We start from the raw sequence: 27,140 nt of genomic DNA on the forward strand, positions 1-27,140 counted from the left end.
CCCCTCGCAGCCCTAGTGCGTGCACATGCATCCTCCTCCCCCTTGCTCGCGCAAGAAGCCGCCGCACCAAGCCACCATTCTCCTCGGGTCACCCTCAGACGCTTTCCTTCGTAACTAAGTATACAGCGCGTGGCTGCGATCTCATCGCATTTCACCATTAAACGGAACCTCACGGTGACGACAATGGTGTAATTGTGCCAGGAGTGTCTCTACAATTACCGTCACAATGAAAGAAAGCATCGTAGTCGCAATACGGTGACGTACAAGTTGTAAGGCGGCTTGCTGCCGTAACGAATGCCTCAAGTGTATTCGCTTTCTCACATTCTCTTCGAGACGCCGAAAAATCGCCGGCGTGTACTGCAATGTTCGGTTGGTGTGCCTAAGACAAATAGAATATCTGATATTGACACGGTAGTCTATAACCCTTTAGTTTTTCTATAGGGCGTTAATTCTGCAGTAAATAAGGCGTATCAACTTCGTCATATTACTGTCGGTTGAAAGTTGTAACTACCCCACGCGCAGCGTAGTGTAAGCCGTATGCGCATATATAATATTTTGGTCCATCGCGCTGAAAGTTGTGGGTATTACATTCAGCTCAGGCGCTGCGAGAAATCTTCACAACGCTACTATTCACATCCGCCTTTCCTGCACAGATTTCTTGGGATATGTGTAAAGCGTTGCAGAACAAGTGATGACTGTCGTACGCCCAAGGTCGTCGGGTCATCTATCTGCCAAGTGCGGAGCACAATGACTTTGCAATAACACTAATGCACCTTTTAATTTCTCTAATTATTCGCTGTTGCCAGTTTGAGCTGTTACGTTATGGATGATTGTTAGCTTGATTGTTAGTCATATCATGGACGGGTTGTTCTTCAATATTGGCAACTACAGAATCCGTTACTTGCGCTGGCGACACTGTCCAAATAAACAAAGATGGCCACGACATCCAACTTCAAGGCGGCTCTTTCGCTTGGTGCTGTGCTCACGCGTTTCTCATTCGGGGCCTCGAATCGAGCCGTTTCGTCGCACCCGAAGGGGTCCTCACTGCCAATTACGTTATTTCGATACCTTATTTGAGTGACGAAACCACGAAAATCAACTGCGATGTGTGTGTCCAACCTGCCCAGCGAGCTGCATAACATTTTAATTTGGCGACAGAGAGCCTTTCAAGCTAGCCGGAGTTTTAAGAACAAAGGAAGAATTCGTGCGCAGCGACCTCAGAAAGGTGCAAGCTCTTGTTCGCGCCGTTGCTCCACTGGTACAGACACGATACTCGACTGTTTTCGACCTTCATAGGCGACTCCACCTTGCGACTCGTGTTACAGTATATCACATGTAGCATCTCAAAATATATAGGCAGTAACTTCCGTCTTTCTTTCAGAAGCTCAGTACGGATATTCTGTGCTGAGGCTGCCAACTGTAACGTTGCCTAGTCACTGTGCCTTGGGATAAAAACAAATGGGAGTTCCGTTTGTGAGTCGGGGCAGCACCTTTGTTTTTATAGTTAGCTCATACGTGTGATAAGGTCGTCTGCGTCCGATGACTGCTGCTTGTTCGCGCTTGCAGTACATAGTGTTTGAGGTTCGGCTCGGGCTTGCAAACACAGCAGACACCCGCTGACCGCACAAATTCTCAAACACTGGTGAAACGCGATAAGGGAATGACAACCAATCAGACCAAGTTGACTTTCTTACAAGTTTCCCAAACTTAGCGAAGGTTTTCTTTTGAGCAATGGCACTTGCATTAGTGTAAATGCATGACTTGGAAACGAACTGAACCAGTTGCAATGGGATTAACGTGGGTGCACAGTGTCGAAAAGCAAGCTAGGAGCGCTGTGCGCAGGTCGAACGCGCTGAAGCTGGAGCGAGCGCTGCTCGCTGGGACTTTCGAATTTCTTGCGACCAAATAAATTGACAACTCAACGCGTTGAAAAAGAAAACAGTAGCTTCTGCCTGCACCACTGAACGAAAGCCTGCTATGAAAACGATATGTCGCCTCGCGGCCTGTGTCATGATCAACTTCAGACCTTCCGAGGCAGTATCATTCTAGCTACAGCGCCGGCTGACAAAATTACAATAGCGAGTATATTCGTGCTGCATGTCACGATCCACCCGGGTTCGTGAACAAGGGAGGGCTTGAGGCCCCCTCCGTTAGACGGACGTTCCGCAGCGTGGTGGTGCTGAACGATGACTGACCACCGAGCAGCCGTGCTCGTCGGTGTTTATTGCGGAGCGATGACCAATGTTGCCTGCCGAGCTTAGCAGGCCACCGAGCCTGGCGGCGAACGACATTATGCCTGAGGGGGCGTCACATGCTTGCTACACTGCATAAAGCATTAGTAACAATAATGTTGGGGCAGAAAGCTATAAACGAACAAAACCAAATGATGCTGAAACGTAAATCGCCATAATTTATTAAAGCGCTTGTTTAAACAATGCACCGTCCGCGATTTGAAACACGATCAAAATATTGAAAGCAATGTTCTGCTCGCCGCGAAGAGAGAAGTCCCGAGTGAAGCGCTTCGAACAAAATTGCAGGGTACCAGTCGTCCCCTGTTCCCAATGCGAAGTTTCTTTTCCAAGTCGCTCTCCGATCCGCCTCTTCTGCTTCTTTCGCGAAGAGATGAAACCATATATTGCTGTATTTCCATCGCGATGGCACGCATAATAGTACACACTGGTTTCGACATCCGCATTTTATTTTTTTCATTTTCGAACTTGTGCGCCGCGGCATCATAATGATTTGAGAACTAATAGATATTCGGCGCATGTTGTGATAGGAGGCCCTTTTTCGCCTCCAGCTTGAACCTGGATGAACTGTTTCTCGGTGCAGCCGCTAGGGGTGAGCATTTATGTGGAGCCTCCACTAGTGCCGAGTATTTGACATTTGTGCATCACTACGAAAACGCAGTAATGCTGCAGCGCCGATGCTCTTAGCTGCCTCCCGTCGTCATTGTAGAGGTTTGCTGTGACGATATCGTTACCATATATTTGTCTTGCTTAGGAGACTTCTTTCCAGAAGCTACTCTACTCTCCTCAGCAAGTCTAAGAAGAAAGAGCTGATATGTTATACACCTTCTGCAACTACGTGATCGTGGGCTTGGTGGCCGGCCTTGGAGTTGCGATCCTGCAGTACCTCATAGGAAGGAAGAGGCAGAAAGATCTGCCTCCAGGTCCCATTGGCTTCCCCCTTCTCGGCTACCTTCCCTTCGTGCTTCAACACTGGGATGTCGAAGCGCTCCGGAAGAAGTACGGTAACGTGTTCGGGTGAGTTTTCAGCGATGTGTTTGAAAAATATTTAATGTTAGAGCACGGGGGCAGTGCTGCTAGCAAAAAATTGTCTTCTGATGTTAAATAACGCTTTTATACAATTAGCTAAAACTACACAAGCCTGAATAATAGCACGTCCTCGAAGGGACCGCCGTACTTATCTTCTTCCGCGGGAACTTCTTGTCGAAAAAGATTGATCAAGCACGTAATGAAACGTGATGCCTCCTTCTCTCCGTGGGTGGCGCTGACAGCCCATTATATTCACAACAAACACGCTTAGGACTAGGCACGTAATACCGTAATAGACTACACAGCTGCCTACTTTGAGGAAACAAAGTTGTTGCAGCTGAGGAAGAGAGTTGATACGCTGGCAAGCGCGCTTGTCGAAACGCAGGGTACAGTCTGAGCCTTCCTTTCGCACACGGTTGCTCACTTTAAGTTTACATGTTTCTGCGATCCATTTGTCTCTTTTGGACATGTGTTGTTGCAAATACACCGTATTAAGTGCTAAATGGCTACAGTCACCGGCCAATTGGGATTAGGCAAAAAAGAAATCATGAACCATATTCCACTCTGTGAAGGCGGATGACCAGCGAAGCTGTGTAGCACGCGACAAAGAGGTGGCACCAAATATTGAACAAAGGTACGAATACATTTATTGTCTTGATCGGCGGTCATCGTGACGAAAGGTACGCACACACATTTTATTTTATACATGCGATTCATTCGTTTTATACATTCGTCATGAACATTCATATACACGTTCGCGTTTTCATTTCGCGATATATTTAGGCAAAGAATTTGAGACCGAAATCACCGCACCGACTTGCAGAGGGCCAGTGCTGTCAGCGCTATCGCTGAGAGAAGCGCCATCGGAGCCAGCTGTGGAAGAAGACGACGTTGAAGGCGCGAGCAGTGGCTCTAGCCCAAGGGGCAGTATTGGAACTCTGTCATTATGAGCGGCAACGGAGCCAGCTGTGGAAGACGATGACGAACGCACGAACTGTGGCACGAACTATTGCTGATGATGATAGTTTTTGCTGCACACATGAAAATTTCACGGAAACCTGACCATAAACAGCTTCGCTGCAAAATAAATTAATACTTATGCTTTGCTTCTGCGCTGAATAGCAAGCCCGGCCAAACTCCAGAGGATCGTCAGGGCCCTAGACGGCGGTGGAAGCACGAATTGTGTAAAAAAGCAATAAAGTGCGATTGCGTGACATTAGTTCTGCGGCTAATCCGGGAGTTCCGCGTCTCCTTTAAAGCCGCTCCAGTCTTTCCCTTTCCCTTTTCATGAGCAAATGAAGAAGAACCCGGCAACTGCGAAAGCAGTTATCGTCACATCAAAGCCACATCATATCAAAGGGCACGCCCGGGAAGATACGTGCATGCCGGTTGAGATAGGAGAATGATGCACGCGAAGCACCTGCTGTCTATCAGCTCCACCGGGCACAAACCAGGGGGCGCACATAAGTTATCTTCCAATGGCGTAGTTCGGAGGCGAGATCAAAGCATTTCGCGACATTTTGAAGGTCCAGTGGCTTTACAGCACATGTACATCGTTCGTGTAACCCGGCAAGTCTCAGCACAGTCGGCCCACTGGCTGTAGCAATAGCAGTTAATGTCAAATCTTTTGTATAAAATATAGCTTTGACCTGGCAAATCGTCCTCAACTAAACTTTGCAACGCGAATGGCACCACTCATTTTGTGCTATGTTCGTGGTGGAAGTCGGTGCCGCTCGTGCCTTATGAATGATTCCGCTCAGTGATGTTGGAGCTGTACATGCGATTTCGTAATGCGAAAGGTTTATCGAGTGTTCTGCCTTCCGCTTCGCGCTTGGACAGTGTTATACTCATGCCAACTCAGAACTCGACGATGGAGGGCCATCTTGTAACTTTCAGTGGCATTTTTGCTGTCACTTTCTTAAACAGACTTGTATAATTGGCGGCAGAAAAGGTATAACCTTAGAAAGCACAGAATATTTCTTTGAAGAAACTTCTCAAATTCCTTGAAAGGTAGGTTTTGAAGGTATATTTAAAATAGAGGCTAATTATTGTCATGGAGGGCAACAAAACTTTAACAACGTTTGTAATGCCTGACCGTTCTATCGCAGCCATATGGAAACCGAATTTCTACCTCCTCATGCCACATACTAGCTACGTTCCTGTTGTACTTGACAAGCAACTGAAATTGTATTGGAGAAACAATTTAGCAATTGTTTTCTTCTACGTTAAGCATATGTTCTGAGCCACTGGGCGTCTGAGCGAGAGATCCATGCTCTGCTGCTAAGTTTGTCCGAATAATCATGCAGGCAACTTGAGAATCTCTTGTTTTCGACAAGCCGAGGCCGGGCTACAAATAAATTTTTCATACCACATCCTATTCTTCAGTAGTCTCGTGGTGCGACGTTTGGAGTGTTGAGATTGATGTATTTTTTTATGAACTCCCACTAAAAAGCAATAAAGGTACACATGTGCATGTGGTCGCAGGCTCAAGATCGGGAGTCGTTACGTGGTGTTCTTATGCGACTTCGACTCAGTGAAGGAAGCCCTCACGCACAATGCACTGTTGAACCGGCCAGAAGAGTTTCCACTGAATGTCAGTGACACGAAAAGTAAATGCTAATATAGCGTCGTAGTGCGAGAGTGTAGTCCTGACACAATATCTATTGGTTGAGAAAGAATAGGATGTCTAAAAGGCGTACGAGTCTGTGTGCCTCAAGGAATCATCATTATCCCGTTGCAAGGCGCCACGTGTCATGTTTCGTTCTTCATCCGTATATTTCTCAATGTTAACCGCATCAGAGTTTCCCTTAGAGACATCTTGAGTGATGAAGTGTGTGTTTCCGAGACGTACCCTATAGTGAAGTGTATTATTGCTCTTAGGCTTAGTTAGTCTTCTACGCAAGTAAGTTCGTCGAACATAAGTCAAGGTGCTCAACTGGGACGTCGACACCAGAGTGTCAGTCGAACTGGAATTTAACGGAAAACCCGATATTAACATTTATCTTCAGTTGCACCGGAACTAAACCCAATCGTTACTTCTCCGCCATCTTAGAAATGAACCCCAATGGGAACTTATCGGAGGGACCATTCGGAACCGGTTTGTCAAACGGTTCAGAATGCCCCGTGGATGTCAGAGGAAAAACGTTGTGCAAAAGCTCAAAGCCTCCCGTAGTCGGCAAACGATTCCCGTGCTGCAGGCATGACTCAAATAAGTTCAAATAACCTCAACTCAGTTCGGGCACTGATTACGTTGTTAATATTTAATCAACCAAGCCTCCCCCTTCTTACGTAAGTGCTGAAAACTGTGGATTCTTAATGCGTGCTCACACATCTTCATCCAGCAACATGACCGGAACAGTTCTGTTCAACTTCCTGCTCTGTTTTAATGCTCTGCGCAGTTGGCTGAGCTGCAGTTGTAATCCTACTACTAATGAGAAATATACAGCGTCGAAGAATGGGGTGTTCTTTCTGACCTCCATTGGCGTTAGGTGTGACGAGACAATATGATTCGTGGGACAATGACGGTGCAAGAAAAAGGCATGGAAAACCCCTCGTTGCGTCTAAACCAGATGTCTAGGCAATCAAGAAATAGGTGTTCATTCGAAGCGTGCGTTCTTTGCGTATTTCCAGTCATATTGCGGTAGGTAGGTATGTAGGGATGTGTTTCGAACTTCACTTTTGAAGTACCTAGAGAGCGGTGCCTCCAGTTTTTTAATCTAAATATCCTGACTGGGCGCGATCACACTGGTTGGTTGTATTTACCGAGGTCTGTGAAGCACGCTCTGGATTTCCGCTCTGGTCACCCAAAGTTAGTGAAGAACGGTGTTGCCACATCTTGTTCGGAATCTGCTTTGCGCAACTCATGCGCGTATCGAATGGCGGAAGCCTTTTCCAATAAACTTAGACAGGCAAATTATCCAGTGAGTACTTTCTAGGGTAGGCACAAATTATACGACGGCTTCCTTTTCAACGAAGCTCTGTGGTCCATTAATCGGTTAGTCAAACACCGACCGGTTTGGCCGTTATACCGAAGGCTAATCGGAATATGTGTGCGCTTTTCTTAACCGGACATTTCGGGATCACACTAGGTTATTTCCTTTAGTTATTTGTTTCATTCTTCACCTATTGTAGCTTTATCTGATAGTGGAGTGTGATGACGTACGAGTAATGTATTTAGTTAGGTCATTTATTACTGCGACGGTACTTGTCCTGACAGTAAAACACACCTCTTCTGCAGCTGTCACCAGCGATTCCAGTAAGTATCATTGAGCGTACGAGCTACTTTCAATGGTTGTATTTTGAGTAATCAAACGACGCCTAGTCCTAGCTAAGCCATGAATTCGAACGAAAAATTTTAAACGCAGAATTAAAGTACGAGTATTCAGAAGAAGAAGCATACATATGAAGTGCTGATTTCGTGTTCTCCTTTGTACTGGTATGTTCGTTTCCTGCTGCTCAATCATCATCATCACCTGCCTGTATTTATGTCCACTGCCAGGACGAAGACCTCTGCCAGCGATCTCAAGTTACCCCTGTCTTGCGCTAGCTGATTCCAACTTCCGCCAGATAATTTTCGAATTTCATCTCCCCACTTAACTATCTGCCGTCCTCGACTAGGCTTCCCTTCGCTTGGTGCTTATTCTGGAAATATATTGTTCTACTTGTTATCTGCCCTACACATTACATCGCCTGCACAGCTCCATTATTTTTTTTTCTCCTAATGTCAACTATAGGTTATGGGCTATTCTTGTTTGCTGCTGAATACTTTTTCTCAAAATTAACGAACTTTCTCACCTTTCTATGTTATCTCGTGACACGCTTCTTGCCGAAATAAAAGCTAAGTTCTATAAGAAATTGTTCTACTCGGTATCGGACGTGTGACATCCTTCTCGACACCGGCAAAAGCCACGATCGTGCTTTACCTTTCAGCGTGTTTTTGTCTCAAAGTAAGGCATATCGACAGAAGGCAGTGGTTTGTATCGCGCAAAAAGCGCCACCTACCGATTTTAGACAGCGCTATGAAAGCCTCTAGATGGTATAAATATAAACTAGCGAATCTGGGCTAGCAATTCACCCTTGCATCTTTTACAATGACGTTTTTCATTTATTTCGTGACATTATCAAGGAAACCATATTTAACCCATGTTTTTTGCTTGCAGGCACCGTCTTATACACGGCTGTTAACTTCCCAACGTCATCAAATCATATCATCATCGGTTACCTTCAGCTGCTTTTGCTTTCCCAAGCTTGGTACCATTAGGCTATTCTAATATGTCACGGCATATCGGTTCGTTGATCTACTTGACCTTCTCAGCTCCACCTTTTTTCCACGCTTAGCTAAATTTTACTGGCTACAACCTTTGTCTTTTGTGTGGCTGGGTCTCCATAGCATACTGCTGCGCATCATAAGGTCGGGGGTTCGGATATGCCTTTTGATGGGAACAAAGGGCGAAAACACTGGTATATGTATGTTATATAAAGCACACGTTCAAGAAACCAAAGAGGTCAGAATTATTCTGGACATCACCACGGTACAGCTTACTCAATGGACCGTTTGCTTCTTTAAAAACGTATAATATGATGTTGTTGTTTTTTCTGCAGGCCTAATTACGCTCAACGGACCCGTGTGGAAGGAGCAACGGCGTTTCCTTCTGAGGACGCTGAAGCAGCTTGGAGCTGGCACGCCGGCAATGGAGGCTCGGATACAGGTTACAGATACGGATGCAGATACGAGTTTACAAACGCGGTCCAGGGCTCTAGAATCGCGTCCTAGACTTTCACTTCGTTGCGGAATTGCTAAATCATTGTTCGAAACACACAGGCGCATCCTGATAACTTGTAAGCGGCATTGTCCCCTATTCCTGATCCACTTTACTCTCCAAAGGATAATCTCGTGTAATGGACGCGCAATAACTTAACATATCCGATGAACTCTGAAAAATGCTTCGACAAATGTTTTAGCATTGACGTCAACAATGTTATGTATGAACACTGATTTACCACCCTGGTATTTATCTGCCTGACCGCACCCAATTCTGAAGTTTTAATTTTGAGTGTCTTCACTACAAATGTCAAGGCAGTGATGCAACTTTTGTTGTGAAGGGGTACTCCAAATTGCTTTTTTTACTGGGGTGTTTATCGATTGATTTTCTTTTCTTGTTGCCAATGGTCGCTGCTCAAAATGAACCCGCTGTTGTTGCTTAGTGGCTATGGTGTTGGGCTGCTAAGCACGAGGTCGCGGGGTCCAATCCCGGCCATGGCGGCCGCATTTGGATGGGGGCGAAATTCCAATTCCAATGATTGATTATGTGGGGATAGTTGTGGATTAAAACTGTGCCTGCAGCGCGGTAATAACTGGCATGCAGTAGGCGATGTTTTAGGCTTTTGCACTCGTTCACGCTGTATGATTCCCGCGCTGTTACGGTGTTCAAATAGGATCTTCCTCTAAAACTGGTATTCCAGTGAAGCGGCATGGTTGGTTGCAGAGCGCTACAAATGAGCCCACTCCGCCAAAAGATGTTCTTATATTGACTTCTTATTCGGAGTTGCAACAGTTAACCTCTAGCCGTTGTGTTGTACATGTCTGTGCGAACTCCATTCTTGATTCTAGGTGACGAATAACGCGGAAACGTCTGTGAAAGTAATGCTTACCTCAAGCACCCTGAATGCTCCTCTGCCCAACAGGTCGGGAAGATCGTTCAGAGGAGCGTCAGGCACCGTATGCGCAGCTCTGAACTTTCGGGGAGCGAGACACGATGAAGACACAAAGACAACGCAAAGACGTTAACCACGTGATCATCCCCTCGGCTGCACTGTATGCTTAGGGGCAGAAAATGGGGAAATATATATTGTCACGGGTATAAACTATTTACACGATGTATTTACACGATGCGTATATGTACAGCAGCACAGAACCCCGAAAGGCTGTTGCCACTTCGTCGTCCTTACGGTCGACGACTTTGTCCTCTTTTCCACCGTAACACGACCTCCGGCAGAAAAAGCAGCGTCCCGGTACTTCAGATGGGCCGTCGGTAAGGGCACAGTACGGCCTAAGCCGAGAGACGTGTACGACGTCAGGTGATGTGGAACCGGGTGGCATGACGGAGGTCTCGGGGACGATCTCGTAAGTGACATTGGTCACTTGACGTAGAACACGGTAAGGGCCTTTGTAGCGCGGGAGGAGTTTCTCGGAGAGCCCCACTCAGCGGCAAGGGGACCAAAGCAGCACGAGAGATCCTGGTGAAAAATATGTGTCACGATGGCGGCGATTGTAAGTGTGTCGTTGAGATTCCTGCGATGCCAACAGACGAGTACGGGCAAGCTGGCGCGCATATGGTCAGCGTGGGCGATGGCGTCGCGGGCATGCTCGGTCCTCTAATCCTGTATCAAGGGGAGGGAAGCGCCTAATGGTAATACTGGGTCACGACCGAAGAGTAAGTGAAAGGGGGAATACGCAGCAGTATCGTGGCGTGATGAATTATATGCGAACCTGACGTAGGGCAGCACCACATCCCAGTCCTTGTGGTCGGGTGAAACGTATTTCGATAGCATGTCAGTAATTTGTCCGATTAGGTCGATCAGTAAGGCCGTTAGTCTGGGGATGATGAGGTGGTCAGTTTGTGTTTGGTAGAACATGATCGTAGGATATCGACGATGACTTGGGAGAGGAAAGTGCGGCCGCGGTCAGTAAGCAGCTGTCGCGGGGCGCCATGTACTAAAATTATATCCCGGAGTAGGAAATCTGTGACGTCGGTTGCGCGGCTCGTGGGAAGTGCCCGAGTGATGGCATAGCGCGTCGCGTAATCAGTAGCGACAGCGATCCACCTGTTGCCTGAGCTGGACTCAGGGAAAGGGCCAAGGAGATCCGAACCCACGCGAAAGAACGGCTCAGGTGGAAGGTCGATCGGCTGTAAGTACCCGGCAGGAAGCGTTGCTGACTTTTTGCGATATTGACAGGGTTTGCAAGCAGCTACATAGCGCCGTACGGAGCGTGCGAGGCCGGGCCAGTAGAAGCGGCGGCGCACGCGGTCGTAAGTGCGAGCAAAGCCAAGGTGTCCCGCAGTTGGGGCGTCATGAAGCTCCTGAAGCACGGTTGAGCGGAGGTGTTGAGGAACGACAAGGAGAAGGGGAGGACCGTCAGGATGAAAACTGCGTCGGTACAATATCCCATCGTTGAGAACGAACCACCGTAACGATGGATCAGTAGGAGCAGATTCCATTGGGTCAATGAGGGTCCTCAAAGTAGTGTCATGGTGTTGCTCGTTGGCCATGTCCACAAGGTGGGAAATGAAAAGAACACTTGCGGAAGCGTCCATGTCGGCGTTGGCGGGCGTGTGTACAGGGTAACGAGACAAACAGTCGGCGTCCTTGTGTAGGCGACCAGACCTACACACCACCGAATAGGAATACTTTTCTAGCCGCAAAGCCCATCGTCCAAGCCTCCCTGTGGGATCTTTTAAGGAAGACAGCTAACAGAGGGCGTTGTGGTCCGTTACAATAGAAAAGGGCCTGCCGTACAAATAGCGGCGAAATTTCGTCACTGCCCACACAACGGCCAAACATTCTCGTTCGGTAATAGAGTAGTTCCGCTCCGCAGGTAACAAAAGACGGTTAGCATACGCGATGATACGTTAATGGCCGTGTTGAACTTGTGCCAACACGGCACCGATTCCGTGACCACTGGCATCGGTGCGCACCTCTGTAGGGGCTGAAATAGCGAAATGTCCCAGAATCGGTGGGATGGTGAGCATGGTGGTAAGGCGAGAAAAGGCGGTGGCCTGAGAGGATCCCCATGAAAACGGCGCACTTTTCTTCCGGAGATCTGTGAGAGGGCGTGCTATCGTGGCAAAGTAAGGGCAAAGGCCCACGAAACTTCAGACATCTTTTGCGGATCGTGGGACAGGGAACTCTTTCATGGCGCGAATTTTCTCTGGGTCCGGTCGGATGCCAGTCGCATTGACGACATGTCCGAAAACACTAATCTCACGGTGGGGCCGAAGTTACATTTCTTGGAGTTGAGCTGTAGACCGACTTTGCGAAAAACGGCAAGTACAGCAAAAAAGGCGCTCAATATGTGTGCTGAATGAGGGCGAGAACACAATAATATCATCTAGGTAGTAGAGACAAGTCGACCACTTCAATCCTTGGAGTAATGAGTCCATCATACGCTCAAAGGTAGTCGGAGCGTTACATAGCCCAAAAGGCATAACTTTGATTTGGTAAAGATCATCAGGCGTTATAAAGGCGGTCTTTTCACGATCTAGATCATCGACAGCGATTTGCCAATATCCGGACCGCAGGTCGATGGACGAAAAATACTGTACCCTGTATAGGCAATCGAGGGCGTCATCGATACGAGGTAGCGGGTAGACGTCCTTCTTCCTTATGCGGTTGAGGTGGCGGTAATCCACGCAGAATCTCCATGAACCGTCCTTCTTTTTGATCAGCACGACAGGGGATGCCCAGGGACTTGACGATGGCTCAATGATATCTTTCGCTAGCATCTTGTAGATTTCGGTTGTGATGACGTGACGCTCTGAAGCTGACACTCGGTAGGGTCGCCGATGGATGGGTGGATTATCGCCTGTATGTATACGATGTTTGACAAGTGACGTCTGGCCTAAGGGTCAGTTGTGCAGGTCGAATATATCCTTGTAGGAAAGCAATAGACTGCAGAGCTGTTCAATCTCTGCAGGAGTGAGATCCGGGGCGATCATTTTCCGAATGTCGTTGTCAGTACATTTAGCAGACCGGAAAGGCTCACAGGCAGCATCGACGGCGAAGGTCTCAATGCAACTAACTTCGAAAGGAGTGATTGTAGCCAGGGTGATATCTTTCGGCAGAATTTGCTTAGCGAGCCCGAAATTCACCACAGGGAGACACGTGCGATTGTCTGTGACCCTCACTATTGTATGCGGAACGGTAACGTGGTGGGTGAGAACGATGACAATTATGGGAGCGGAGATGTAATCACCATCGGGAACTGGCGTAGACGGCGACATTTCGATGTATGTGAAGACATGTGGTCGAACGTGAACAAAATCACTCGGTCTTAGGCGAATTTCGTGTGGTGTCGGAGGAACGTCCAGCAGAGGCAGGTCAAGACGCACAGTACTCGAGGAACAATCGATGAGCGCTGAATGGGCGGAGAGGAAGTCTAGGCCTAGTATAAGGTCATGGGGTCATTGGTCAAGCACAGTGAAAAGGACGACGGTATGGCGGCCGGAAATGCTCTCACGTGCAGTACACATTCAGACCGAGGTCACCGTGCTACCGTCGGCGATTCGTACGAACCGAGTAATGGCAGGCGTAACAATTTTCTTTAGATGGCGGCGTAGGCGGCTGGTCATAATCGATATGTGTGCTCCGGTATCTCTGAGTGCTGTGACGGGTGTGCCGTCAACATGGACGTCAAGAAGGTTATTTCTCGTAAACAGCGTCAAAGGAGGATTTTGCGGCGAATGCGACATTGCAGCACCCCCTCGAGGTGCCGCATTGCCTAGTTTTCCTGCGGGGCCGGTCCTGGGTAGGTCGGCGACGGCGAGCGGTGAAGCTGGGGCGGATGTGGCTGACGACGTTGAGGCGAGGGCGAGCGAGCATAACGGCGAGTCGACGTAGTGGCGTCGGAAGCGTCATAGAAGCGACGGTGTGAGGAACTTCGGGGCGAACTTGCATTCCGGAAGATGTTTCGAGGAGGGGATGGCCAACGGCTCCGGCAGTGATGGGAAACGTGACCGATTCGGCCGCAGCTGAAACAGATCGGTCTGTCGTCAGGTGTACGCCAGTCCGATGGATTCCTGGTAGTGTAGGGATAACGGACACTCTGAGGTGGAGTGCGATATGACCGAGGCATAGGAGCAGGGCGGGTGTCAGGGCGACTCAAGGAGCAGGCGCTGGGGAGACCCATATTAGCGATTTCCTGGCGAACCAAAGAAAAAAGGGAGCACATGTGTGCCCGAACCAGAACAGTAAAGCTTCATTCACGCAGTCACTGCAGTCGTGTACTCCAGTAATCTCGAAGAAGCCTGGCCCTGCGCACGCAAAATATTTTGGCCAACGTCACAGGATATGTTCTTTTGAATGAAAATGTCTCTTTTTTATGTGGCTGATACTGACGAGCTGAAAATCATATTGTCCGCAAGAAGTAGGGCGAAAGTAATTACACGCCATGTATTGAACATTTCTTTCGAGGGACAGTTGACTTGAGCATTATGTGCAAATAACTCGGCGCTGATTTCTACGTGTTCCAAAGCGCCCGAATTATAACCCCATTCAGCTAGCTAAACTGACTGATCTTGCTCAAAGTACCCATTTCAGACTTTATCGAACAAGGCCTTCTTATACAGCGCGAAACGAGACAAAGGACGGCAAAGAAAGGTGGGGACGAAGACTAACAATTTATTTTTACTTTCGAAAAGAACACACACACACACACACACACGAGCAATCGTGGCCGTGTCTAGAACACCTATAAAAGCCATGTCTTCGTCATCTTCTGCGACTTCCTGCTCAATCGGTGACCTTGAAATGCAGTCGGCGTCGGAGTGCTTTCGTCCGGACTTGTACACCACTGTCATATCGAATTCTTGAAGCCTTAGGCTCCAACGCGCTAGCCGACGGGACGGATCCTTCAAGTTCGTCAGCCGGCAAAGTGAGTGATGATCGCTGGCAACACTGAAGCAACGACCATAGAGATGCGGGCGAAACTTCATAACTTCCCATACAACCGCAAGGCATTCCTTTTCAGTGGTGGAGTAATTAGGCTCAGCACGTGAGAGCGTCCTGCTTGCGTATGCAATGACTCTCTCGGCTGAGTCTTGCCACTGCACGAGCACAGCGCCTAGACCTACGTTGCTAGCGTCCGTATGAATCATGGTAGGAGCGTCCTCGTGAAAGTGGGCCAGTACAGGAGGTGTTTGCAGGCGCTGTCGGCGATCATTAAACGCTGCTTGTTCTTCTTTGCCCCATACAAAGGCAATGTTTTCTCTTGTAAGGCGCGTTAACGGTGAAGCTATATGTGAAAAATTGGCTATAAATTTTCGGTAATACGAGCAGAGACCCAGGAAACTCCTCAGTGCCTTCTTATCCGTTGGCGTTGGGAACTTTGCGACGGCCGTGATTTTGTCGGAAGAACGCCGGACGCCTTAATGACTTACATGACTTAAGAACAGGGGTTCCTCGAAACCAAAGTGACACTTTTCTGCTTTCAGTGTTAAGCCGGCGGACCGGATCGTTTGTAGAACCACCAGCAGCCGTCTCAGGTGTTCCTCGAACGTTTCAGAAAAAAACTATGACGTCGTCGAGGTATGCTAGGCATGTCGGCCACTTTAGCCCTGACAGAACCATATCCATGAGTCACTGAAAGATTGCTGGAGCTGAGCTAAACCGAAAGGCAGGACCTTGAATTCGTAAAGCCCATCAGGCGTTACGAAAGTAGTCTTTTCTATGTCTCTCTCGACAGCCTCGATTTGCCAATAGCCACTTTTAAAGTCCATCGACGAGAAGTAGCGGTTATGCCTCAGCCTGTCGAGAGAATCGTCGATACACGGTAATGGGTATACGTCTTTCTTTGACACCCGGTTCAGCTTACGGTAGTCGACACAATAACGTAGACTGCCGTCTTTCTTTTTGACCATCACTACCGGCGATGCCCACGGGCTTTTTGAGGGTTGGATAACGTCGTCGTCGAGAATTTTCTTCACTTGCTCTCGGATCGCTTGGCGTTCTTTTGGTGCTACACGGTACGGCTTTTGTCGGATTGGTATCGCTGTCTCCTCCGTGATAATCCGGTGCTTCGTCAGTGGCGTCTCAACAAGTGTGGATGTCGACGAGAAGCAATCGTGAAACTGGTCAAGCAGGTCCGCAAGGCGCTGCCTTTCTGCTGGTGATAAGGTCGCGCTCACGTCAAGAACAGCGAACGGTACCGAAGCGTCTTGCTCCCCTTGTAATGCAAAGAATTCACCGAATTCCGCAATCTCGTCGAGGTAAGCAACTGCTGCGCCTTTTGCAATGTGCCGTTGTTGCTTGCTGAAGTTTGTCAGCAGTAGTTCTGTTTGCCCATGCATTACCTTGACGAGACGCAAGTGAGCAAAAGCGTAATTATCTGCTCGGCAATACCTTCCCCATGCATCGTACTGTGTGTCGCACCTGACGGAAACAAGACGGCAAGATAATGGTGGTACGATCACGTCGTCTATGATGTGCAAAGTATACGTTCTGGTGTGTTGACGGCGCCGCACTCGCGTAAGAAGCCCATACCTAAGATTACATCTTTTCAGCAGTCGGGAATAATAACAAAATTTGCGACGAATGACGAATCCCCTATGTTGACCCTTGCAGTACACTTGCCAGTCGGTGTCAGTAGCCGGCCTCCAGCACCTATAATGTGCGGCCCTGACCATTCGATTTTCACTTTGTGACGTCTGTCGGCCAGTTTTTCAGTTACTATTGAAAAGTCCGCGCCAGTGCCTACTAGTGCCGCCACGTCGTGGCCGTCAATTGATACAGTAACATCGTCGCTACCAATCTTGTCTGTCGTCAAATCATCTGGCTGTATCGGCTTCTCGTCCGACGGCAATGGGGGATTTTCGGCACTTCGACGTGTGGCAACCTTCCCTCTGAGGTCGCAGCCTTCAGTTTCCCCGGCATGGGCTGGGAGATCGCCCTCGGGCAACGTCGGTGGAACTGCGTCTTGCAGCTGGAAAACGATGTCCCGGAGAAGGGGAGCGTGACCGGTAACAGGGAGAATCGGCTTGCCAGCTCGTCGAATTCGCGTCGATGTTCGCTCGGCTGCCGTCGAAAGCACTACGAGAAGCAGGCGATGGGAACGCTTGGTACCCTTCGACGCGATAAGGGCAATGACGGCAGATGTGGCCCGCTTCGCCACAGTGGAAGCACAAGGGCCTGCAGTCGGCTGTGCCCAAATGTCGGTCTTGCGAAGTGGTGGTCGCGTCGGTTGTTTCCTATGGTACCAAGGTGATGCCGGTGCTGACTGCTGGTGACACGGTGGCGTCGGCATCGGAGGTGGCAGTCGACGGACAACATCTGCATGGCTGGGCTGCCAAGTCTGGGAATTTGGCTCGGGAGCTGCAAACGCTTGCTTTATTTCTTGGCGCACAACTTCAGCCACCGACGAAGCTGTGCATTCATTTGACGTGGCACTGAGCTTCTTAATTTCTTCCTGAACGATTTCGCGTATTAGCCGGCGCAAGGAACCCTCGTCTGTGACCGTCACTGCTGCAGCGCTTGCCGGTCCAGTGCTGGTCAGGTGATCATACTGGCGGCTGCGTAGGTGCAACGCGCGCTCTATGGCCGTTGATTCTTTAATAAATGCATCGACGCTCGTCGGCGTGTTCCGCAAGAGACCGGCAAACAGCTGATCCTTTACGCCGCGCATGAGGTGGCTGAGTTTCTTTGCCTCGGGCATATCGGGGTCTACACGACGACAAAGACGAGCCATGTCGTCAGCGAACATGGCAACAGTTTCATTCGGCTTTTGAATCCGTGATTCGAGAAGACGCTGTGCGTGGTCTCGCATTTCGGCGCTCCCGAATGTATGGAAGAACTGGCGGCGGAACTCATCCCAGCTTGGCCAGATTCCCTCGCGATTTACGAACCATGTGCGGGCTCCGTCTTCAAGAGAGAAATACACATGGGATAGCTTCTGTCCAGCATATCACTCATTATAGTTGGCTACACGCGTGTATTCCTCGAGTAAGTGTTATGCATCCTCGTAGGCGTTGCCGTGGAAGCTCACGGGAGATCGAGGAGTCAAAAGAGTCACCTGTACAGGGCCTGGGTCTGCCATGGCTTGGGCACTCGTGGTAACAGGCAGACTTCCTGGTAGGAGACAAAATTCTGGGCTTAGGCCTAGTAGGCGAGACACTGTGGTGTTTGGACACGCGGAAAACGTCCTGGGCTTCATGTGGGGCTGTTGACAGGCGTCCCAAGCATTTACGCAGCACCCCTACCAGTGTCACGATTCACAAGCAGCAGGAACTGATGAAAAAGGGCAGGACACTAATTGCAGGACACCTAAAATATGATCGCGCAGGGATCGGTCTTCTTCTCTTCCGCAATGCGCGAGATCTTCGTCCTCCTCTACGTGCCGCGTACTGGATGTGGCTATATATATATATATATATATATATATATATATATATATATATATATATATATATATATATATATATATATATATATATATATACCTGTGTGTGTTCTTTTGAAGACTAAACGTAATTTAAAGTAAGCGTTTGTGGATCTTCGTCTCGCCTTTATTGCCGTCCGTGGTCTCGTTTTGCCCTGGTTAACAAGATGGAACACAGACTTATACCCTACTGCAGTACACGTATATTTTTTGGGGCTACTTGGATGTAGTTGGTGCAGTGATATATACAATACAAAGAGAGCGTACGAAAAGCAGCCCTTGCCAGTTTCACCGGAACGAGCATTCTCGTACTCATTGCAAGAGAACGCACTGTCGTTATTTTAAGAGTACACAAGTATGTCATCGGGATGACTATCTTTGCACCATCTTTTTTTTTTATAGTCAACCTTCTTCGTCTTATCAGAGGCAATCTATCAGCGAATCTTGTGATTGTGATTGGAATCTTTTAATTACATCTGGACGGTCGTAGATTGCAATGCTTGAATTAGGAAAAAAGAAAACGCAACCACGAATTCGCACTGCCAGGACAACTTTCCATGCTTCTGCTTCTCTCACCGCAGCAAGAGCTGTCGTACCTCCTGCACGAGCTGCAAGTTCGCGACGGGAAGCCCGCTGTTCCTGCCGACCTGCTCACCGCCAGCGTCTCAAACATAATGACCGAGCTGTTGATGGCCACGCGGTTCGGGCACAAGCACCCCAACCGTGCCCACATCGACGAACTGGTGGACGCTATCTTAGTGCTGTCCGTCCAGGTGACGGCCGTCAACTTGTTGCCATGGCTGCGCAGATGCGTCTGCTGCTTCACGCTGGGAGCATACGGGAAGTTGAAGCAAGTCTTCGTTAACAGGAGCCGCTTCGGCGAGTTAGTAATCCCAGTTTATCCAATGGGGCCTCCTAAATTTATGCCTTTTGCTGTAGATCGCCAACAATAACGTGGCCGCCGTAAGGCAAAGAGCTTTCGACATATTTTCGTAATGCGCGACAAAGCATCGGTGAGCCAGTTTCGTAGCGCACTATAAGGAAGCTCGCTTTAAGACTGCAGCGGGTGCCATGCTGCATTTCTTTCATTCTGTGACCAGAGAGTGCGTTTCTGTCGAAATTACTGCGTAGCAATCAGGCGTTCCAACGAAATCCGTTCAAACTAAAAAAAAATACATGCAACACACAGACGGGACTGCACACAGCGAAATTGAAATATCGCATGATAAATGGAAATGAAAAAAAAAAACATTCGGAAGAACCCATCTTACGATGACTGTCGACGGTAATGTGTTAGCATTATGTGTACTGCGAATGCTTATTTATTTATTTATTTATTTATTTATTTATTTATTTATTTATTTCGAATAATTTCTTAGCCTGAAGGCATTACAGAAAGGAGTGGGAAGTACAAAAAAAGGACAGCGCATAATGACAGAATAATTGGTGTTAAAAAACGGCCGAACAAACAGTAGTCTTGAAGTTGTCAACGTTTAATCCCGTATGTTTTTCTGAGAATAAGACTCGGTTTCATTGCGATGATTAGAAAGATTATAATATGTTAATATACAGAAGGAGGTCCCGAAGTCAGAGACTGCAGTGGGACCTCCTTGCAATGGGATAGCAACTATATGGACACTCCAGGCGTATTTCTGCAGACGCCGTCGCCGTCGCCGTGAGGTTCCGTATAAAGTAGTGTAAAGTCCTAGGACGATAAAACCGTCGCCACGCGCCGTATTCTGTATGTGCCAGGGAAAGCGTTCGAGGGTGAGCCGCCGAACGCGGCTCAGTCTCGCGTGTATGAGCGAGGAAGGCGGGCCGGAAGTGCACGCTCTCCTGTCGCGGGCGAGGCACGGGGGTCAGTCGAAGGAAGTTCTCCGGCGGCTGCTGCTTACGGCGTGGGCGTGCGGGCGCCGTATGTTGAAAGCGACCTGCGACTTGGCCAAAGTGCGCGCCCGCGCGGGCCTCATATTCAAAGCGATCTGAGATGTTTGCAGAGTGCGCGTATATTGGGGCGGTAGCTTCGTGTGCGCTGTATAAACGTATGTCCAGTACGACGCCCGCACGGCGCTTCACCTGAGCGCCAGCAGCCAAACTGTGAGGACTGCGCCTCGTTATCCCTCATGGCACGTCACCGGCACTCCCCCCGGTAGATGACGCCACCATGTGTCCTCACGCAGGGTGCCGCGGCCGCACATCCAATAGGTGGACTATAGGTATATTTAAACCTTCATTTGAACGTTCCAGCAACGGCTCGTAATCGCAGTTGTTACACTCAACTATACGTATATTTAACCCTTTACTTGAGCGTTCCAGCAACGCCTCGTAATCGCAGCTGTTACACTCAACTCTAGGGCTACGCCGAAACAGCGGCTCAAACGCTCTTACTTCGTGCTTCTTCCACAGATCGGGAGTATCCAAAGCGGAGAAAACGTACGAGGACGGCCTGGTGCGCAGCTTCACAGACGCATACATCGCCGAGATGAAACGTCGGGGAGACGGAAACAGGCTGTTCACGCGTAAGTGTCGAATTTGAACATAGCCTATTGATAAGAGAGTGAATAGGCGATATACAGTAAAACGTCTTTATAACGATGTCAACGGGAGAGGGAACTGACTTCGTTACACATTTAACTAAAATCGCTAGGGCTATGGAGAGTCGTAGTTACCCGGGATGTGCACTCCAACGTGGCGGGAGGCAGTAAAACACAGATTTAAACACAGCCGCACTGGATAGTGGCGACGTGACGGTAACAAAATTGTTATGACGACCGTGAAAAGCTGCCTCGCCCGTCGGTTATCATCACGTGATCCAGTTTGTCCCGAGTAGCTGCCGGCACATGGCGAATTGATGTTCGGTACATGCCCTTTCTTCTTTTGCTGCTTGATACGAAGACCCGCAAAAGGGTCATCGTGTAGGGTGCTCCTAATGGTGCAGTGCGGATTTCTCGGTTCGCACTTTGTACTAAATGCAGTTCCGTACAATTGCACCTTCCAGAATTTGGTCGGAAATGCGTGCACTGCGGTCGGTACCACAAAAAGGTCACAGTTTCGCCCGAAAGGCGAAGCTTCGATTGCGACAGCAAATTATTAGGCAGGTATGCGAAGTAAGGAGAGTGGCTTTATCGGCCGTATAAACAGCTTGTATACAGTCGCTTACTAACTGAAGAGATATGGTTTAACTCGCGCACAGGCGAACATAACTTTTCACTCGATGACCGCGAACACCGGCTGTCGAAACGCTGGTGTGAATAAGTGCGGCAGCACGCAGCGAGCCAATTGAACTTCGCGCTGTATTTCGCTTCAACGCGAACTAAGCGGCGAGCAAACAGCGAACATGACGCCATAAGCCGCCGGGCCAACTGGACTCTACACGCAGATAGGGCCTGTGCAGCGGTGCTTAGCCGCGCCATACGCAACAGCCACCGGTAGCTCCGCGGCGCGGCGCTGCTGTCAATCGTTGAAGATGGCGGTTGTGCTTGACACGTCCACGGCGTACGAGCAACGAAGTGTGATTCGTTTTCTATAAAGCAAGGGACGAACGCCCATAGAAATCCACAAGGAAACCTCGACCCTAGTGATTTCCACGTTTTCCGTCTGCTGAAGAAGTTCCTAGTAGGGCAGCAGTTCACTTGCAACGATGAAGCCAAGACAGCAGTCCGACGGTGGCCCCACAGTCAGCCGGACGAATTCTACCGCAGGGGCGGGGAATTTCAAATTTAGTGCTGCGATGGGTCGAATTTCTGAACCGGTGTGGGGACTATGTGGAAAAATAGTGCAAGGTGCGCAAAATAGTACGCATATCTGTAATTATCTGTGTGTACCATATTTTGGCTAATAAAAGAACAGGGGCAAACACTTTCTGATTCGCCTTCGTAGATATTGTGACGGGGCGTCAAATACAGGAAAGCGAAGCACGATTTATAAAGAGAGACAATTTACAGAGACGGCCAAGATCGCTGAACATGTTCAACATCGTCTCGGCGCAAACTAGAGTTACTGTATATGCTACCAAAGGTAGCTGTAACGCAAACTAATACCCCTGTCACACGGGCACCCGCGAACTCCATTGAACTCCTTCGTATTTACGCCAATGGAGTTGCGCTCCGTGTCACACGGTCTCCCTTGCGCCAAGGAAGTTAAATGGAGATTTCGGGCGAAGGGAGTTCGGCAATGACCATTACGGTTGGATGGAGTACTCTCGTTCCCAGGTAGCTACAGTTCCGCGGAAAACCACGCTAGTACAATGGTAGCAACTGGTTCATTTACAAATTTTAGCATTATATTTTTTTGCCTTGGGATATATGCCCCATAATGGAAGTTTTAATTTGTTTTTTAAGGGCATCAGCGTCTGTACCCTCTACACCAATACTTCGCCACGCCGCATCGGGAACGGCGTTCCGCCATTTCGTTTGTTTTTATGCGCACGGGAGCCGCACGTGTCGATCAAGCCGTGCGGGTAAACCCGGTCAGCATGTTGTTGTTGGCAATTATATGGCGCTTGATAGCACGCGCTTTCGCTGTCGAGGCTTCGATGTCCACTTCTATGCCAGTTATTGTGGCAATGGCGAGGGCGACCTTCTCTTTCACGTCATCAGTTTCGTCACTCATCTAGAAGCAGTTGAGCTCACCGCGAACACACAGACACGCACGATGACACAGCGGAATCACAAATCGAAGCGCACCGGCCCAACAACGTGACGCGCGCTGCCCACGCACGAAAGCAAAGAGCGCAGTGTGGCCAGCATCGCTTGCAACTTCGCTATGGTTGGAAAATAAAAGTTTTGCGGTAACGTACCACAAGGTTTCTCGCTGTGATATTATATTATTACATACTGCGTTAAAAAAATACACACAAATTACTTTAACGGCGACCGTATAGGTGAACAGTTGCACGCGGAAGTAAGCGCAGCAGCACCGTTTCTATCCCGTGCGGCGCCCGTCGAAAGCTCGCACTGTGCCGTGTAGCATGGCCGCAACTGCATTGCCGTCAATCTCTGTTAGGGAGTTTCAAAGGAGTTCGCGGGTGCCCGTGTGACAGGAGTATTGCACAACGAGGAGGCGGCGGAAAACTATGGCGCGCACGACCTCACGATATGACAGGGTAGATGGTAGGGAACTGTCCAGTGGCAAGATTTCATGGTTCACGTCACCAAGGTCCGTAAAACCTTGTAAGGACCGGTGTAACGCGACAAACGCTTTTCAGAAGGGCTTATACACGACGAGATGGAGTCCGACGAAGTACAAGAGATCCCGCATAAAAGCAGAGGTGTCGGTGGTTGCGGTCATAGCGATCCTTCTGAAGTCTCTCCTCCGAAGGGAGCTTTGGCGGAAACACACGCACATCATTGGGCACAGACAGGGGATCGGGGTTAGCACACTGACACCGTCTCCGGCGTGGACGTGCCAATTTGGGCGGCTGACAGGTGAACGACCGTCGCCTCGCAAATTGCCTAAACGTCTCCTGACAAGGGTACTCCGATGGTCGCCATAAATAATTTCATTTGAGAACACCTGGACGAGGCTGTCGGTCCGTTTCCCATAATCGCGCTATCCGTGACCGGAGGTTGTCGCGGGGTGAACGGCCGATCACAACAGTGTACACTATTGGATGGTTCGATGGATGTTATGAGCGTCCCCTTTGGAACGGGACGGTGGGTTGCGCCACCAAGCTCTTGCTATTATACTGCCTATTGTCCTACCTAGGTTAAACAATTAAAAAAAAACACTATGAACTACCACACCTAAATTTTCTGATCCCTTAGTACGAAGTGTGCTTTTGTACGTCTCTCCGTCTTTTGTCGTTTCCCCACTTTTCTTCCACCAATCCTCCAATCGCCTCTTACTAATGCCTATTGCGGACATGTTTACCACTGCTCCCGCTGAACCCAAGGGCTTCAAGGAGGCCATTGGTGCCTAAATCGACCGCTGCGTAGACGTGTTCACATTCTAATAAAACATGCTCCATAGTTTCCCTAGCTTTACCACAGCAAGCACATGCTTCTTCTTCCATCTTATATCTCGCTTTATAGGTGCGTGTTCTAAGGCTTCCCGATCTCGCTTCGAAAAGTAATGAGCTTCCCATTGAGTTATCATAAATTGTTTCTTTTCTGATTTCGTTTTTTCCTCTTAACTAGTGTATAGGGCCACGCGGGCGCCACCTATGAGTTCCGCGGGCTGCATGCGGCCGGCGTGCCGCGTGTTGGGGACTCCTGGCGTTGGAGGGCTTAGGCTCGGGCAAGGCGATAAATGTTCAATTCAATAGTGTTCGCAGCGCGCACATTCTTCGGAAATAAAAAACAGACAGAGAATGAAACAGCGCTCTTTTACTTTCTGCTTGTCCCTAATATATTTCATAATTGCGTGCGCGCTGTGAGCACTGTCTAAATGAACACGGATCGCGTTGGCAAAGCGCCGCCCGAATCGTATGCGCAGCGAGTCAGTGCAACTTCCGCCATTCCAATCTGCCGCAGGTGAACTGCTAATAGGCAACGTCGCGTCGTACTTCGGTGGAGGCAGCGGAACAATGCGATCCGCACTGGAGTGGCTTTTGCTCATGTCTGCCGCGAAGCCGGACCTGCAGGCTCGCGTCCGGACCGAGGTCGACGCCGTGATGGAGCGGAAGGAGCCGAGCGGAAGCAATCGGGTCTCGTGGACGGACCGGGCCCGCATGCCCTACACCCAGGCGTTCGTGTGGGAGGTGATGCGCGCCAAGCCCGTCAACCCACTCGGCCTGATGAGAAGGTGAGCACTCCGCGTCCACAGTGGATCGCGCTTTCAGAGAAGAAAAAAAAAAAAACTTCGGCAGAACTCGTCTCGAAGTGACTGTCGACACCTTAATGCGATTATAGCATTGAAGCAGTGTATTGCTAACACAGCATTGCCAACGCCGAAACCAGTAATGTTTGAAACGTGTGGGGCAGCGGAGCTCCTCTTTCGCGCTTGTCACTGGGCACGCAGCGTCATCTGGCGGCGGCGGCGCGAAGTCCACGCGTGGCGTGTCTGAATATTTGAATATACACGACGCGGTTTTGGTTCCGCCGAGCGCCGGCTAAATTTTTAAGGGTGTTTTGCTTTGTCATTGAATAGCGGCACGACCCAGTGGCATGAGACCAGGGCTTAACAGTAATGCCGTCAAATGTGCCAAGAGAGCGTAAAGGCCTATGGTTGGCAACAGTGCCTTTCAGAGAGTCATCAATAGGATAGCAGCCGTGATCGCATCCTTGATACTTAACCATGTACGCTAGGAATATATGAAAAAACTTCAACGTGGCTTTCATCTGTGAGAGAAGGGATAACTGTTGCCATATTTTTAACAATCCAATCCGTTTTCCACTGTTATCCCACTTGGTCACCCATTTTAAAACTACCGCACCACCTTCACTGACATGACTGGCCAATGAGCACGACTGTTGAGAATGGCGCTCAGTTTAGTAATGTGTAAGATATTGTAAATTAAAATGAAACTTTACAACCTACGGCACCAGATGAGGTTCTAATTAGGATAGGATAGAAATATCTTTATTAAAATGCCGGCAACCAACGGTTTAACGCGTCGTGACGTTGACCAAGCGTCCACCTGGGGTTATGCCCTACTCTGCACTACCCCAGTTCGGTCCGCTTGTGGTGGGCCATGAGGCTTGTGCTTTTCGAGCGCACCCCGGGCCTGCTGGACGGCCCATAGTTGAGTGTCCTTGTCTCTAGACTGCAATGCACTTTGAAGTTCGGGCGGGTATGCCCTGTATGTAGCTTAGGTCGGGAACCTGGCACGCAGTCCCACATGATGTGCCATTGGTCCGCCGGACCCACTGCGCAAACACCGCACAGACCACTCGGATAGAGTTCTGGGTGAAGCACGTGTAGCACTGCCGGGGCGAGGAGTCACCCGGTCTGTATGTGCCCTAGGATGACGGCCTCCTCCAGACTGGGTGCCGGGTGGGCAGACAGCATTGTCCGTCGAGCTAGGCGGTAACACTTGGTAACTTCGCCATAACTGATCCTTGGTTTCAAACCACCACACGGAACGGTCACTCTCGGGGGAGCGAAGGGTAAGCGCTCGTCTCGTTGTGGTTCGGTGAGGATGCACACTCGCCGGCGTGCGCCGGAAACTACTTCATACGGATGGTGGTGCCGCGGTTTTGGAGCTGGAGCTTGCCGATGATGGCGGCCGCCGGCGCGCATACTCGCCCGTTAGCAAAGTTGCGCACGTCGTTCCTCGAGTCGTTGAGCACGGTGCGACACTCGGCCTCGGAGATCGCCAGAGCAATGGAAACCTCCTGTGGAGTCCGTGCACCGCACACTCGCTGCCGTTATCTTGGTGCCGCTAGCCGCCGCAAGGACCACTGCCGGGAAGCCTTCCAGCGTGTATGCTGCTGCGCCCACGTACCGGGCGTGCGGGTCTTGGGCGTGTTGTTCGGTGAGGGCCTTGGCATTGTCCCTGCCGCCGTCCTTGGTTGCACTCGGGGTGCATGTTCTTCGGGATGGCGTCCACGTGGATGTGGGCCCGCGCCTCCTCGTTGATATCGCACGGTTGTCGGCTGGGAGCTCGGGGGTTGTAACCCAGGGACGTCAGTATGCTGCGGCCCGTCTTGGTGGTAGAAAGGCGCTCCATTTGCGCGGTGAGCTGCGCCGCGGCTATTTCTTCTAGGGTGCTATGGACTCCGAGCTGCAGGAGCCGAGCGGTACTCGTGGTCTCCATTAAGCCCAGCGCCGTC

The 27,140-nt window shown here is 49.6% G+C and overlaps 1 protein-coding gene across 3 annotated transcripts in view; it reads left to right on the plus strand.

Moving 5' to 3' along the window:
• LOC142563973 (cytochrome P450 2J6-like) overlaps window positions 1–27,140 on the plus strand; it is a 64,486-nt gene that overhangs the window by 10,036 nt on the left and 27,310 nt on the right. The window contains exons 2-7 of one of the 3 annotated variants that reach the window (XM_075674731.1): window positions 3,019–3,266; window positions 5,763–5,887; window positions 8,880–8,986; window positions 19,008–19,309; window positions 20,833–20,945; window positions 24,900–25,170. In XM_075674731.1, the coding sequence (XP_075530846.1) occupies window positions 3,064–3,266; window positions 5,763–5,887; window positions 8,880–8,986; window positions 19,008–19,309; window positions 20,833–20,945; window positions 24,900–25,170 (1,121 nt within the window). In that variant the 5' untranslated portion in view covers window positions 3,019–3,063. Of the gene's footprint in view, window positions 1–3,003; window positions 3,267–5,762; window positions 5,888–8,879; window positions 8,987–19,007; window positions 19,310–20,832; window positions 20,946–24,899; window positions 25,171–27,140 lie in introns of all 3 variants that reach the window. The other 2 variants (XM_075674730.1, XM_075674732.1) reach the window with 2 other exon arrangements.

Source organism: Dermacentor variabilis, chromosome 11 (assembly GCF_050947875.1).
Source record: "Dermacentor variabilis isolate Ectoservices chromosome 11, ASM5094787v1, whole genome shotgun sequence".
Classification (NCBI taxonomy): domain Eukaryota; kingdom Metazoa; phylum Arthropoda; class Arachnida; order Ixodida; family Ixodidae; genus Dermacentor; species Dermacentor variabilis.